General features: G+C 40.1%; 1 protein-coding gene across 3 annotated transcripts in view; it reads right to left on the reverse strand.

Annotated features, from left to right (window-relative positions):
- Nucleotides 1–16,853, reverse strand: part of sema5a (sema domain, seven thrombospondin repeats (type 1 and type 1-like), transmembrane domain (TM) and short cytoplasmic domain, (semaphorin) 5A) — a 293,417-nt gene that overhangs the window by 62,421 nt on the left and 214,143 nt on the right. For all 3 annotated transcript variants that reach the window (XM_043689990.1, XM_043689989.1, XM_043689988.1), the window contains 4 exons: nucleotides 16,066–16,273; nucleotides 11,655–11,772; nucleotides 8,642–8,823; nucleotides 8,231–8,374 (listed from right to left, as the gene is read on the reverse strand). In XM_043689990.1, the coding sequence (XP_043545925.1) occupies nucleotides 8,231–8,374; nucleotides 8,642–8,823; nucleotides 11,655–11,772; nucleotides 16,066–16,273 (652 nt within the window). The remainder of the gene's footprint in view (nucleotides 1–8,230; nucleotides 8,375–8,641; nucleotides 8,824–11,654; nucleotides 11,773–16,065; nucleotides 16,274–16,853) is intronic.

Below are 16,853 nucleotides of genomic sequence, written 5' to 3' on the forward strand. Positions count from 1 at the left end.
TGGTGTATTAGCGTTCATTAGCAGAGGGATTGAATTCAAGAGTCATGAGGTGATGTTGCAGCTGTATAGGACCTTGGTAAGGCCACATTTGGAGTACTGTGTGCAGTTCTGGTCGCCTCATTTTAGGAAAGATGTGGAAGCTTTGGAGTGGGTGCAGAGGAGATTTACCAGGATGTTGCCTAAAATGGAGAATAGGTTATACGAGGATAGGTTGAGAGTGCTAGACTTTTTCTCATTGGAACGGCGAAGAATGAGGGGTGACTTGATAGAGGTTTACAAGATGATCAGGGGAATAGATAGAGTAGACAGTCAGAGACTTTTTCCCTGGGTACAACAGAGTGTTAGAAGGGGACATTAAATTTAAGGTGAAGGGTGGAAGGTATGGGGGGATGTCAGGGGTAGGTTCTTTACCCAGAGAGTGGTGGGGGCATGGAATGCGCTGCCTATGGGAGTGGCAGAGTCAGAATCATTGGTGACCTTTAAACGGCAATTGGATAGGTACATGAATGGGTGCTTAAGCTAGGACAAATGTTCGGCACAACATCGTGGGCCGAAGGGCCTGTTCTGTGCTGTATTGTTTTTGTTCTATGTTCTAACCTATATATGTCTATTGGTAAATTTCCATTTTTTTCTTTAAAACTATTTTCATACCTATTTAATGTCATCTGAAAACGTGGCTATTGTACTATGTATCACTGCATCCAAGTCATTAATATAGATTGTAAATAGCTGGGGCCTAAGGACCGAATCCTGTGGCACCCCACTGTTACACGTTCCCAATCAGAGAAAAGAAACATTTTCCTCATCTCTCTGCTGTCTGTTGGTTAGCCAATCCTCTAACCAAGTTAATATATTACGCCTACCCAATGTGATTTCATCTTATATATCAAGCTTTTTGTGACACCTTATCATATGCCTTTGGAAGTCCCAATGCACCACAGCTACAGGATCCCATTACCCACTTTACTTGTTACATCTTCAAAGAACTCTGGCAAATTAGTCAAACTCAATATACCTTTCATAAAATCATTCTGACTGATGAATTGTATTTTGACTTTCCAAAAATCCCATTACTGCTTTCTTAGTAATGGATTCCAACAGTGTCCCAATGAGAGATGTTAAACTAATTGGTGTCTAATTTCCTACTTTTTGCCTCCCTCCCTTTTTAAATAAGGGTGTAACACTATCATTTTTCAAATCTGCTGGAACCTTTCCAGATTACAGAGATTTTGGAATATACGACCAATGCATCCACTATCTCTACTTGTACTTCTTTCATTAACATCAGATAAGGCCCTCAGCACCCGTCTGTCTTTAATCCCAATAGTTTACTCATTACTTTTTTCCCTAGTTATCATGATTGTTTTAAGCTCCTTCTTTTCTAAAGTCCCTGCACTAGTTGTTCCAGTTGGGTACCGTTTCTGAAGTACCTGTTACTATTGTTGACTACTGTCATTGTCACTTTATCTGAACCTAATTGAATTGAGCAATTTTCTAGACCATTTCAGAGAACAGTTCAGAGTCAACTACATTGTTATGGATCTGGAGTCATATATAAGCCAAGTAAGGATGGCAGCTTTCATTCCAAAAAGAATATTTTTGTGAACCAGTTGAAGTTTTCATACCAATCAATGACAGTTTCATGGACATGATTACTGACACTAGATTCTAAATTCCAGATGTACACTGTATACTGAATTTAAATTCCAAAGGCCGTCACTGTGGAATTTAAACCTGTGTTTCTAGAGCACTAGATTAGGCCTTCATTTCACCCTAAATTTAAAGACACAGTTCCAAAGCATGATCTTATTACCATTCATGCTCTTCTGCAATCGTTTCATTTAAAAATAATAGGGATCAGAGTTTAATTATAATAAAATCTATTTCTTTCAAACATTATGTTGAACATATTCATCCTGTCTTGCCCTTTAGTTTGTGCTTTGTGCAAACTCACTGCACAGCCTACAAAATGAAGCAGTTAACTTTGTTAATGGCGCAAACCAATGCAATAACATTTACAAATTTATTAACTGCAAATGAAAGACCCTTACCGATTTCAAAGAAAAATGATATTGAATTCAAAACATTAACTCTGTTTCTATCTGCACAGATGTTGCCAGATCTGCTGAGTTTCTCTAATACCTTCTGTTATTATTTCACATCTCAGCATACTATTTTGATTTTATTTCACCTTATGAGTGAACCTGATTCAAGCAGCTTCAGTGCTACAGTTAACATGAAATTGAAGCAATCAAACTGCAAGATCTGGACTACAGATTAAATGCATTGCATCCAAAAATCTGACAGTACTTTGTTATTTATTGGATTTGCAAACTAATACTTTTGTCATTTTCCCATTTGGTTGTTCAAAATATTTACGTATCCATCAAGAACGCGATTAATTTTAAATGCTCCCAAAATTGGAACATTGTTGAGAAACATGAGCAGGTCATGCTGCTTTTCTGAGGTTTGTTCCCAGTTAAGAAGCTCTGTGCTGAATGCTAAAGAATGCTGAAGAGGAAGGTTTATCTACTCCTGAGTGAAAACTGAAGCTTTATTACAGCAATATAGCAATTAAAAATACTTCAGTACTTCCACAGTTTACAATGTGGTACAATTATTAGGTTTATAAGATCATGCTTTGGAACTTTAAATTTAGGGTGAAATGAATGAATATGATAACGTGACCTGAAGTCTGAAACAAAAACAGAGTGCTAGAAAATCAGCAGGGCTGGCTGACAGCATCGGTAGAGAGAAAAACAGAGATAATCTTTCAAGTCTCGGGACCCTACATCAATACAGACTTATGAAGGATCACTGGATCCATAATAGTAACTCGATTTTATCTTTCAACAAATGCGGCCAGACCTGCTGTTTTACAGTTGCAGAGATGAACAGCATGGAAACAGATCCTTCAGTTCAACTTGTCCATGCTCACCAGGTATCCTAGATTAATCTAGTCCCATTTACTAGCATTTGGCCCATATTCCTCTAAACCCTTCCTATTCATGTACCCATCAAAATGCCTTTAAAACTGTACCAGTTTCCATCATTTCCTCTGGCAGCTCATTCTAAACACAGTTGTGAAGAAGTTGCCCCTTACGTCCCTTTTAAATCTATCCCCTTTCACTTTAAACCTATGCCCTCTAGCTTTGCACTCCCCTACCCTGAGAAAAAGACCTTGATTATTCACCCTATCCATGCCCCTCATGATTTTATAAACCTCTATAAAGTCACCCATCAGCCTCCGAAGCTCCAGGAAAACCAGTCCCGCTGATTCAGCTTCTCCCGATAGCTCAAATCATCCAGCCCCAACCACGTCCTTATAAATCTTTTCTGAATCCTTTCATGTTTCCCAACATCTTTCCTATAGCAGGGAGACCAGTACTGAATGCAGTATTCCAAAAGTGGTCTAACCAAAGTCTTATACAGCCGCAACATGACATTCCAACTCTTCATAGTCAGTGCACTGACCAATAAAGGCAAGAGTGCCAAACATCTTCTTCTCTACACTGTCTACCTGTAACTCCACTTCCAGGAACTATGATCCTGCACCCCAAGGTCTCTTTTTTTGGCAACACTCCCCAGGACCCCACCATTAAGTGTAAAAGTCCTGCCCTAATTTGCCTTACCAAAATGAAGTACCCCACATTTATCTAAATTAAACTCCATCTGCCACTCCTCAGCCCATTAGCCCATCTGATCAAGGTCCCATTCCACCCTGAGATAACCTTCCTCACTGTCCATTACATCACTAATTTTGCTGTCATCTGCAAACTCTGTAACCATTCATCCTATATTCACATCCAAATAATGACAAAAAGCAGCAGACCCAGCACTGATCCTTTTCGCACATTGCTTCTTCAGCACACTGTTTTTGGTTCAGATTTCCAGCATCCACAGTTTTTTGTGTTTATTTTCATATACTTAATTCCTCCTGACAACAGTCTGAAAGATGGAGCTGATGATTTTATTTTACAAGCCAAGATTATTTTACTGAGAAAAGGGTGCAATACATTTTATTTTATTGCTTTTGTTTTAAGAGTAGACAATGGTGAAAATAACTATGATGTTGGTAAATGTACTGTGAGTTTCCAAGATCTAGAGAAACGTTAAAATAGTCCATTTACAAAAAAGTATACTTTAAATTGTCTACTTGATTTCAGAATAGGATACAGTTGAGGTTTAAAGAATACATGATCGGCATTTCTACCCATGTCATCGCTATGTGGAGGTCATTATAAAGATTGGGATAAAGACTCTCTAAAACATCATTGAATATGACAGACAGTGGGTTAGTCTGTTATGATCCAGGCAAGTAAGAGAAGCTACAGACAGCAAGATGCCTTGGTTCATCAGGCAAATATCCGTTTTGGAGCTTGGACTCAGATAGAAAAACCAAAATCATGAATTTCAATAGTGCTGGAAGATTTGCCAAGATTTAGCCAAAAGAAGAAGTCACAAGAAAAATTCATACCGAAAGAAAGTTCTGGAGTTAAACATTTCTAAGCTGGGTAAAGAAAATTTTGGAAATAAAAATTGGGAGCTAAGAGCCATTTGGACTGAATCTGGAAGAATTACGTGTTTACTTAATGCACATGTAACAGATGGTAGGTTTTTCCGTTGTGTTAAAAGTTGTCCTGTTGAAAAGTATAAATTTCCTAAAATGTGACATATAAACAATGGTTCTTTGAGTTTGTTTGTTGCAGAAAACATTTTAAATTATTAAAATTTGTTGTGTCATTTGTTCAGTTATAAACTGAAAGTTCACATTTCTTTTTCTGTTTTTGGTCTTCTGTGGAGATCATAACAAGGGTTATTAAACTGGGCCAAAATTTGGGAGCCGGCCACAGGTCCAGCCATGGGGCCTGGAAGCAGGAGTGCAATTGATTGGGTCGGGATCAATTGCCAAATTAAGGGTGGGTGGGTGCGGAGTCTGACCTTTAAAGGAGTAAAGGTGGGTCCAAGGCGACATTATATCTGGTGCTACTGTCATGTTTGAAAGGCTGTCAGCACTCCGTATCGTGGAGACAATTGTGACATCTTCAAAGACAATGGTAGGTGGAAGGTTGAGATGGATGTGCAGCACATTGCAGGTCACCATGACATGTGAGACACATACTGGGGCATGTTGAAGGATTCCCAGGGTCACTCTAGGCAGCTGAATTATACATTCAGAAACCAAGTAACCTGCTTGATATTCACTCAGGTGGCCTTGTGGCAGATATTATTCCTCAACACTGCATCCATACATGTATTCTTCATTGACGATAGTCACCATGTCCTGAGTGGATAGTATTCATCTGCAATTAAACGTTCCTTAACCAGACTGGTGAGTAGTCGGAAATGTTGCATCACCTGTGATTCCAAAGCCTGTACGGGTCCCGACTACTTTCCGTCAACTGTGCATGCATCGAAGGATCCTTCTGCAATGGTCACAAACCAGTTGGACATTGATAGAATAGGAGCCATTCCTGTTGAGAAATGCCAGTTGCTGGTGTACCAGAGACTTTGCAGCGACATATATGCAGTCAATCACACATTCCCCTGTAGAAATCCACCAATGATCCAAAATTCAATGGTTCTTTCAGCTTGACTACCAGGTCAGTCTAGAAATGTGTACACTTGCTGGCCCGATTGAAGATCTAGGACATTGGTTACCACCTTATAGCATCGATGAGTCATAGACTGTGAGATCCCACACATCTCTGGTAGATCCATGGAAAAATCCAGAGGTGCAGATGGACCCATGCAGATTAGTTCATCCTCCACCATGGCACAAATCAATGACATTCTAGGAAAGATCAAATGCAAACCCTATTTCCTACCCACCCCTCCATTTCCTGTGCTCAATCATCTATTTCCAATTGGGACCCCATCGGCATCTCCCTTTGGTGGTATCTTTCTCTCTCTTTCAGTAACACTGCTGTTCCCATTTCAAGGGAACTGACTTTCTAATGGTAGGTCACCTCTGTTCTCAGGAAGCAATTTGCAGACCCTCTTGTATTTTTTCTTGATCTCTTAGCTGAGGCAGATCTTCCTGTCAGCCCTGAGGTTACAGCTGTTTCCCTGTCTGTGTCTGCATCCCTCTTTATTCCTTCTCTACCTCACTGAAGGTTCTGAATGTTGGGTGAATAAGGCTCAAAGCATGTGATCTTTTTCTGTTTCCAAAGCCTCACGTCCAAATGGATCTCCTATTTCCTACCCAATCCTCCATTTCTTGTGCTCAATGGTCCATTTCCAATTGGGATCCCGTCAGCATCTCCCTCTCTTTCAGTATTTGTTTGCCAGTGTTTTCACTGTTCCATTCTCCCTGACAAGGCACACTCGTCCAGTTCCTGGAAAAAGCCAGCACTAAGCTCTCACTCATATGCCTTCTCCATTTACCATTTGTAAAGTGGAAAAATTTCCATAAAATTGCTGTCAATGGGCTAAATAACAAGCTTAATTATATTTCTGTCATGTCGGGCATCATATCTTCCCTCCAGGTCGGCCGCTGTCAGGAATATTTGGCTTTGATGCAAAGGCATCAGGCTTCAGGCCCACTTCACTGTCACCCTGCTACTTCTCAGAGAATACAGAAAGTTCAGGCTTCAACTGTACACAGTGGAACATAACTATAACATTACTAGGAATAAAGTGTAAAATTAATGCCAAATCCAGTTTAGTGCATTTGCAGAAAGGCATTTTTTGGAGAAATAAAACATATGGTCAAGTTTGTGAAGCATCCAGGTTAGAAAACTTATTTATAAAGAACAGTATATAGTTTCATTGATCAAATCAAGGATTAACACACATGGATAATTCAGGGATCAAGTATCAGTGAACGTTAGGTTCAATGTCTTCCTGAACTTTACAAAATCCAGCAAATTCAAATACTACTGTTTCTGCCTCCCATAAAGTGGGGGACCTTCACATCACTAGTGTACTGATACCTTAATCAATACAATTTTCTCCTGTCATGCACAGAATAAGTAACTAATTTAAGTAAACACTGGGATTGTACTGTAATCCAGAGTTTTAAGTAGTGGTGATATCAATCAGATATATTTTAGCCCTGATAAGTGGGCCATAGTTTGTCCTTCCACCTATGCATTGATATCACTCGTTACCAGCCTAATCTCCTTATAACCTATCATTACCGTCGCTGTGAAGGTATAAAACAGAATCATAGAATCTCCATTCTTTATGTCTGTCCCATTTATATCTCTCTAAATCCCATTCTTTTTCTGTTATTTCAGTTTCAGTATGTGTTTTTAATCCAATTTATATTACTTGGTTTAGGTTCTGCACGACTCAAGTCCACATTTACTCTATGACAGAGACCCTCTTCACCATGACAGAAGAATTGGATATCCTGAATCTCGCCCCAAAACCCAGCATTTTCCATTTTGAGAGGGGGAGGGTTAGGGGGCAAGCTATTGTCCACAAATGTATAGTTCATGGAGATAGCTGGCCATTAAATGATCAGCAGCCTCCACTCAATATGGATTTCAGGGTCAGTGATGTGTGGATCCGACAGCATGGAGATTAGAGCTTTGATTTGTTTTGAATAATCAGGGACCCATTTGGATAGCTCTGGATACAATCTCAGGACATCTTTCAGCTGAACGGCAGGGATTCCCTGGAGGGAGCAAGTGAACTATTCTTTGGGAGTGGGTGAGAATGTTTACTGGTGAAAAGACTGTGCATAAAAGGCACATAAACCCCTGGGAACTGTCCAACTTGTCAAGGCATGAAAGGTACCTTTCAAGAAATATATAAAACTTGTCAAAGAAGTGTTGGATTGTTAAGACATTTCAAGAAGTGTCAAAAAAGTCAACACCTGCCAAATTAGATTTTATGAATGAGAGTGCTTTTCTTAATAGTGTAGTCTGCAATACGTAATAAAACAGTACTTCTTTTTGCCTCTGTGTATGACTATCGTGGATAGTAGATGAATTGACGTTTTAGGTGAAGGGAAATGTCATGGATGGAAGTAGGTACTAGAGAGGCATAGCAGGTTTTTCATGGCTGGGGCATTGGGAGTGTGTGGGTGTAAAGTGAGTGCGGGAAGGTGAAGCTTGGAGAAATGCATATTTTGTTCTTTTTAAAATTTCTGGCCACATTGCTGGAGCCCCAAGATGGGCCTTATGTCCTGACCTGAAATGCAATGAAACGCAATCCAGAACACATATACGGTAACTACTTTTTCCTCAATATAGTAAGCCTGTGGGAGTGTTGTACATACCGCTCTTCACGGTTCTGTCCCACGCAGACACGCCCACCATGCCGAGGAGTTGGGTTACTACAAGACCGCTGTCGGACCTGAAATCCTATTCCACAACTTGTACTGCAAGGAGACCACAGCGTCCAAGGAGTCCAGCCACCATTCCTATTAAACAATGTGATTAAATTTCAGCTTTCTAGTTTGAACAATTACAGTCAAGCAGAAGACTGAAGATGTGTATCACCATTTGCAATATCCTGGTCTGTAACATGTAAGATAAAAATCAGTTATCTCTTACAGAGAACGATCTTTACTAATACATCTTAGGTTACACACTAGGACAAGATGACGGACATTTAAGAGGAATGAGTCAAATAAAATTTGACTAGGAATAATACCTGAATCATGGTTCTTCCTGTTCTTTTTGCTTACCTAGAACAGTTTGCAACCTCCATGCTGGCACCCTCACACTGTCGTCCTCCACACTGTGGAGATGGACTATCACACAGACGGGTTCTACAGATACATAACCCAATGGTGTTACCATCAGCATGGCTGCAGGGTTTCCACGGCAACCAAGATCCAAAATTCCCATCCGTAGTCATGTTTCTTATCTAAAAGACAAACAACCAGTAAAATATTAGGGCACTGTAAAATAAGATTGAAGTTGGTTATTTTTGGTTGCTCATTCCACAAATACTGCCAGGTTGTTTCATACTTTGAAATCAATACACTTCTGTCTGTGTATCACCTACATTATGATTAGTGATGATGATCATTGTGGCTAAATTAGACAAATGTTTGGTCAACAAGCGGTTGAGGGTCATGGGGACAGGCAGAAAAATGCCTGAGCATTGAATGGCCTACTCATGCTCCAATTTCTTATGCTCTAATACATTCCAGTGATAACATATTGGCATAAGCGCAAGGTTTTGTATTCAATCATTCACTGATGGTGGATATTGTTTCTGATATAGCTCTGAAAATAAAATTTCTGGTTCAATCCTACAATATGCAGAAAGTCTGTTCTGAAGAAGGGTTGCCAGACCTGGAACATTAATTCTGATTTCTCTCTACAGGTGCTGCCAGACCTGCTGAGCTTTTCCAGCAATTTCTGTTTTTGTTGTAGAAGATTATGTTGGGAGAAAGAGAAAATGGCATTGTAGAAATTTGTGACAAGGTCAGCCAGGTGGACATCACAGAATATGAGTTCCCTGACTGGGGCTGTTAACCAAGTCCAATCAGGGAGCCCTAGCTGACAGATAAGAACAAGACTGTCCACACTTGCACACACACAACATAGGTGCGGGGGGAAAAAACACTACTGTAGTTAGGCAGTAGTGTAGGGGTAAGGAAAAAAAATAAACAAGTGTCAGAGGTTTTGCTCATCCTTAGAGCTGGCTCTGAGAAGAAAAAAGAATAAGACTGTCAGACATCCTGTTCACTCTGACAGCTGCCTCTTAAGGAGCTGGACCAGTGCAAGGACTCTGAATGTGTAAATAAAGGGTAACTTGGTGATGGGATACAGGGCCTATGAGGAGTTATTTAAGGCATCTTTCAATTTAGCTTTCTCAAATTGAGTTACAATAAGAGTAACTGAGATGAAGACATAAGACAGGACTAAAGTGAGCAGTATGGAAAAAATAATGACAAAACTTCCATTTGTAGATTCTGTGGATTAAATGTCATAATAGCACGACTGTAGGCTTGGATTTTGTAGTCAGCAGCATGTAGCAATGCTCACCTCTGACCCTGAAGAAAACTGTTCACAAACATCTGGTGATCTCTGTGGGATAGCTTTCCTATTTCCTGATGTTAATTGGAATCTGGTGTCAAATCAAGATGATCTCCAGACATCCAGCAACAGTGACATAATCAAAATGCCATCAAATTGCGGTTACAACTTATTCAACAAGATGTTACTTTTTCAAGGCTTTTTTTCATATTGAAATTAATAGAATAAAAATGGACATTTTTGTCAGTTCAATAGTTTCTCATTGATTGCAGTCTGGAGGTATTTCAACACCTCACCATTTGGAGAAACACAGAATTGCTGAGAGTAACTTCTGGATTTCCACATTAAATGGCACATAAGCTGATTCCATACGTTGCTATCAGTCTCAGAGATACAATGACAGTGAACAACAACAGCTGTGCCATTATTAGTATTTTGAAATCTGGGTCATAGACTCGAAGAATGCTTCCCAGATAACTCAATTTTCCATCACATTGAAAGAATTGCTGTTTGATGGATTGACAGGTCAACAAAAAGTCCCAATTAATGAATAATGCTGAATGCTCTGCCTTTCTCCAGCCACTCAACTTAAAGATTTCTTGTGGCACTCATCTTCACCATTGTTGCTGTAACCTCAACTGAATTACGGCATCAGACAAATTGCTTCCTTTCTCACAATCCAAGATGCCAGGGCTGCCACTGATTTCCTGTACCTGGGTACATGTGACTATAATAAATCAAAAATCAAAATCAAACCAGTGTCTTGTGAAGTCTAGAATACTCTGTCTCATTAAAATCTCTCACTATCTCTCATGTCACCTTTAATGACTGATGTATACACACCCATGTTTATCTGCCCCTCCACACCCTTTTAAGCAAGGGTAGTATTCTTAACTGTCTCTCCATGTTTTTTGTAACGAAGTGCATCACCTCACAAGTTGTTTTGTGGCACTGTTTAGAACACCTTTTGGAATTCCATGTACGCCACATCAACAGTCTTCCCTTCAATGAGACTATCTGTTAGATCTTAAAAAAAACGCAGCAAATTAGTTATGTATAACTTTCCCTTAAAAGAATATATGCTGACATTCCCAAAATACTCATTTAATATCTTAGCCATGCTAAGATACCTTAGTCTAAATGCCCTTTTGGTCCCTAACTGCCCCAAATCATCTTTTTAATCAATCTTTTACTTTTGATGTGCTTATCCAAGTTTTTCTGATTTTCTGCTATGTTAGCAGCCATACTTTTCTCATGAATCGTCTTTGCTTCAAAAGTTATCACTGTGCTGCATGCCTGTTTGATGCTGCATTTTTATTAAATTTTTCTTGAAGTTCGTAGATAATAAATTCCTCTTCGTATTATTGAAGAAAGCCTTGGTAATTTCTAGCAACTACGTTTTATTTGATGTGTGACAGCTATATGCTAAAAAGTAACAAAACATTTGATGCGACCAATCAACGGGTTTAGAAAGAAGTCAAACAATTTTCTCACCTCATCTGGCTGTAATAGTGGTTACAGTGCATTACAAAATTTAAAACAGTTCTCCGCATTAATGATTGATATAAATCTTTAGTGAAAAAGTAAAGAACAATAAAGAATCAGCAACATGTAAGCAATGGTTTGTATCATCCAATTCAATAGTCTGTTTCATCAAAAATATTTGATGTTTTAAAAGAATGTGGGAATTCTGAGAATGAACATACTCACTGGGCACAAGCTGATTTCTTGCTCCCACTGGGTCATGCTCATGCTTTCTTCTAATGTTGTGCATTTCTTTAAGACCAAGTCCCAGCCACAGTAAGGGTCTCGAGCTCCCATACATGAACTGTAAGCACAGGATAATGAGGTCAAATCTCAACTTTAACCCATTCATACAACTGCACAGAACATCACTAGATCATATTCTATTTTGCAACATTTGTTATCCACTTATGCATATCTGCATTTGAGTCAACTAGAATTAAATTCTGTCTTCTGTCTTTTCTCAGGAAGCCATAAGGATAGAAATTTGAGACAAAAGCAGTCCATGACAATCTAGAATCCTCATTTGTTTTTACACTTGGAGTCAACAAGAGCAACACATACTGCGAACGTTTATTCTATCTGTTTGCTTTTGCTAATGGTTTATTTAACAAATTGATCCAGCATATCTATGAACATAGAATCCCTACAGTGTGGAAACAGGCCCTTTAGCCCAACAAGTCCACACCGACCCTCTGACGAGCAACTCACTCAGACCCATTCCCCTACCCTATTATCCTATATTTACGCCTGACTAATGCAACTAACCTAAACATTACTGAACACTATGGGACAATTTAGCATGGCCAATTCACCTAACCTGCACGTCTTTGGATTGTGGGAGCAAACTGGAGAACCCGGAGGAAACTCACGCAGGCAAGGGGAGAATGTACAAATGCCACATAGACAATCGCCCAATGCTAGAATCAAACCTGGGTCCCTGGTGCTGTGAGGCAGCAGAGCTAACCATTCAATTGCCGTGCCACACCTGAGGTCCTAATCCCAACAGTTACACACTGATTGTGCCCTCTTGTGACCTCCATCAGCCAGAAGCCTGGACTGCTGCATCGCCAATGACGTTCAAGTGAGGAAACTAAATGGATGGATAAGTGGGCAAAAATTTGGCAAATGGAGTACAATGTGGGAAAATGTGAAGTTTTTCATTTTGGAAGGGAGAACAAAAGAACAGAACATATTTAAATCGAGAAAAACTGCAGAAAGCTACAACGAAAGGAACTTGGGGCTACTCATGCACATATGCTAGCACACAGATGCAGCAAGTAATCTGGATGGTAAAAGGGGTTTGGAGTATTGGAGTCGGGAAGTCTTTGTGGAACTATACCAGATGTTGGTGAGACCACATCTGGAGTACTATGAGCAGTTTTGGTCTCCTTATTTAAGATATCATTTCATCATAGGCAGTTCAGAGAATGTTCACAAGGATGATCTCTGGCATGAGGGAATTGTCCAATGAGCAAAGGCTAAACAGATTGGGACTCTACTCACTGGCCTTTAGAAGAATGAGAGATGATCTGTTTGAAACATATAGGCTTCTGAAGGTGTTTGATGGGGTTAATGCTGAGAGGACGTTTCCCCTCATAGAAATGTCAAGAACCAGAGGGCATTGTCTCAGAATAAGGGGGTGCCAATTAAAGACTAAGATAAGGAGGAATTACATTTCTCAGAGGGTTGAGAGTCTTTGGAATTCATTGCCTCAGAGAGCTGTGGGGGCAGAGTTATAGAGTCATAGAGATGTACAGCATGGAAACAGACCCTTCGGTCCAACTCGTGCATGCCAAATAGATATCCAACCCAATCTAGTCCCACCTGCTAGCAGTTGGCTCATATCCCTCCAAACCCTTCCTATTCATATACCCATCCAAATGCCTTTTAAATGTTGCAATTGTCCTTGCGCATTTTTAAGGCTGAGATAGATCTTGATCAGTAGGGGTATCAAGGATTATGGTGAAAGGGCATGAGGAATCTCGGATCAGCCATGATCCACTGAATGTCGGAGCAGGCTTGAGGGACCCAAAAACCTGCTCCTGCTCCCGCTCCCATTTCTTATGGTCTTATGGATTTCAATGGGAGCTAGCAATTCCTCCTGGAGCTACCTGGGGTGAATTAACGAAAACCCAGTCAGAATATTTCAGAATACTTCACAGTGAAAGGAAACTGTTCAGGTTAAATCATTATATTGATCTCAATGGCCAATGTTAGATCAGTGGATGTTTACACATGAAGAATGGGTGATACTGGTATGATTTAATACAATGCAATGTTAAACTTGAGTGGAATTGTAGCTTTGAGAACATCCAAAATAAACGCTTTGAGGTGCAGATTCCATGGGCTGTTTGAACATGGGGCGTGTATGGAAGCAGAGGTTCCATCTATTTCTTTCACGCACCATGGTTAACACTGCATATTTATAGCAATATCTATTTCACATATACAGAGTTAGCAAGCAATCTCCATCAGTGTAACAATTAGATTAGATTAGATTAGATTAGATTACATTACAGCGTGGAAACAGGCCCTTCGGCCCAACAAGTCCACACCGACCTGCCGAAGCGCAACCCACCCATGCCCCTGCATTTACCCCTTACCTAACACTACGGGCAATTTAGCATGGCCAATTCACCTGACCTGCACATCTTTGGACTGTGGGAGGAAACCGGAGCACCCGGAGGAAACCCACGCAGACACGGGGAGAACGTGCAAACTCCACACAGTCAGTCGCCTGAGGCGGGAATTGAACCCGGGTCTCAGGCGCTGTGAGGCACTGTGCCACCGTGCCGCCCACAAATTACCATGGATTTAACTCTTGCTGGTATAAAACTAGCTCGTTTTCTCATTGGTTTAATTAATGCCTGCACCAGGACAATAACAAAATGCATTATGTAACAAAAAGCGCTAAAGTTTCAATGGAATAAAAGCTAGGAAACTCTAAAAACAATCTACAGTATTATCAAAGATTTTATCAGGGTGCAGTAGTACACAATTATCGTGTATTGGTTTTTTAAATTTTAAAACTACCAAATAATTCAGAGGTGAGGTAATACTCTACAGTATTAAGGCTACTTTCGACAACATATGAAATACTGCCATTGGAATTCTAACCTTTGTAAAGTTTGTTTTTCATAATTCTTTCACTTAATCTATAGTCTTAACAATTCTGCTGATAAACTGTGTTAGCGCAGCCCAGACAGAGCCTTTGTGATCCTTGCTTTGAAAACGCTAATCCAAATGAGGTTTAACTGCGACAGAACTGTCTGACATAGAAAAGACAAAATGTGGACTGCGATTAAAAACCTACAAAGCTGTTTTGATAAGAAAGTGGCTGGATAGGTGAAATTTGATGCAGGATCGATGACTTATCACTATATCATTAAGCACCTTTGTGTGCTGGCTCAGTCAGAATGTCCTGTTGAGTGGTTCCTGACTTCAGCTTCCAAATAGCTGAGAAAAATTGAAAAAAGGAAAATTGGAATCATCAACCTCTGGTTTTAGTGTTTTCCACTCAATACCCACAATCCCCTGAGCAAACAAATGCAAACAGTGACTGTCAGTATTGATCCATAGCAGACAACAAAAAACAAGATAAACTCACCTATTACTGGAGCACCAGACCCTTCAATATACCGCTGTGTAACAACTGCAACTGCACTACTTAACGCTACTGTGACTGCAAACTGCCAACACCTCTGACCATGATTTATGCAATGCTTGCAAAGACCTTTCTTTCCCCCTTTGCTAATGCAATAGAATGGCATAGGTTTTCTGTGAGTGATTTATTTTTCCATCACTGATGCGCACAATTTGCTGTACTTTCATTTTTGGAGTGATTGCAGAGAACTTTAACATTATAACCCCGGGATATGAACCTTACACTTTATGGAGACATACAGAGCAAGGCTGAGGTGGGCTGAGCAGGGACTTGGGGAAGGGAGCTTTGCACACAAAGACTTACAGCCTTCCTGTATATCTACACAGCATGCATCTAAGGCACTGGGGTTGCTCTCATTGTGCTCACTCTCTTTTTGCTTACTTGGAGGTGGCTTGCTTCTTTGTATTTTACATTGTTTTCGTAGTGCACACTCACTGACTTCAGCACTGACGTTTTTAGTTCATTCATGGGATATTGGGTGCAGGCTGGTTTGATCAAGTGGGATGGCCTCCTGTGCACAGTAAAAAGGATGGTCTTCCTCTATATCACTCCATCCACCAGCCCCTCCGGAATTCTGCCCCCAAAGTGGGCCATGAGCCTTTCCTCGATCTTCGCCATATTGGTCAAACACCATAGTATGAAGGGCAGTATGTCGCCCGCAGTGGTATGCAATGAGTGATATTTCCACCTCTCCTGTCTCATAGTTCCCAAAAGCCAGCTGCAGAATTAATGAGGTAGAGAGCAGCTTGTGAGATACGTCACTCCAAACCATCATGGACTGGGTGCCATGAATCTCAGTCAACAAAATACTCCCTGAGAAAAGGAATATTCTACCTTATGTATGATTTGTCATTAGTCAGATAAGGCGGATACAATTCTATCACAATGCGGCCAAAACCTTCTTCATACTCCAATGTTCAATCATCTTACCTCCGACTTCTGTAAAAGCTGCAACGTTTCAGAGGGAGTCTTATCACATGCTCCTGTAGTCCAACAAACAGAACACTCTGACTGTGTAGGATTTGAAGGTTCCTTACACGGTCTCTCTGATTGATTGGATAGAGTTCTATTTCCTCCAACAAACAACCACTCCCACTTTGGTTCAAAGGGGCAAGAACCTTCTTAATCGTTCCATAGTCTGAAAGGGAGAAACATAAAGAAGCTGAACATAAGGCACAGCAAAAATAATAGCTGGTCAGACAAAGATATTACCTCACTTTCTTTTGTAAAAACACTTTAAAACCAATAGTCTTTGAAGTATTATGTATTTTTACAGGCAAAATTAAATAATATGTCATTAACTAAGAGACCAGGATACTCAACAGACAAGATTTTCACAATCACTTAATGACAGTGACTAAATAAATCCAACATAAGAATAATGGATGAGAACGTGTATTAGGTGATAAGACATAGGAGTAGATGTAGACCATTCAGCCCATTAAATGTGCTCTGCCATTCGATGAGATTATGGCTGACCTGATAATTCTGAACTCCATTTTCCTGCCTTTTCCACATAACCCTTTATTCTCTTACTAATTAAAAGTCAGTTTATCTCAGCCTTGATCATACTTAACAAGACAGCCTTGGAGGCTCTCTGTGATAAAGAATTCCAGATTCACAACCCTCTGACAGAATAAATTCCTCCCCATTTCTGCATTAAAAGTGCAACATTATGCCCTGTGGTTTTAAATGCTCCCATAACATTTCCACATCCC

This window comes from Chiloscyllium plagiosum, chromosome 5, assembly GCF_004010195.1.
Source record: "Chiloscyllium plagiosum isolate BGI_BamShark_2017 chromosome 5, ASM401019v2, whole genome shotgun sequence".
Lineage (NCBI taxonomy): Eukaryota > Metazoa > Chordata > Chondrichthyes > Orectolobiformes > Hemiscylliidae > Chiloscyllium > Chiloscyllium plagiosum.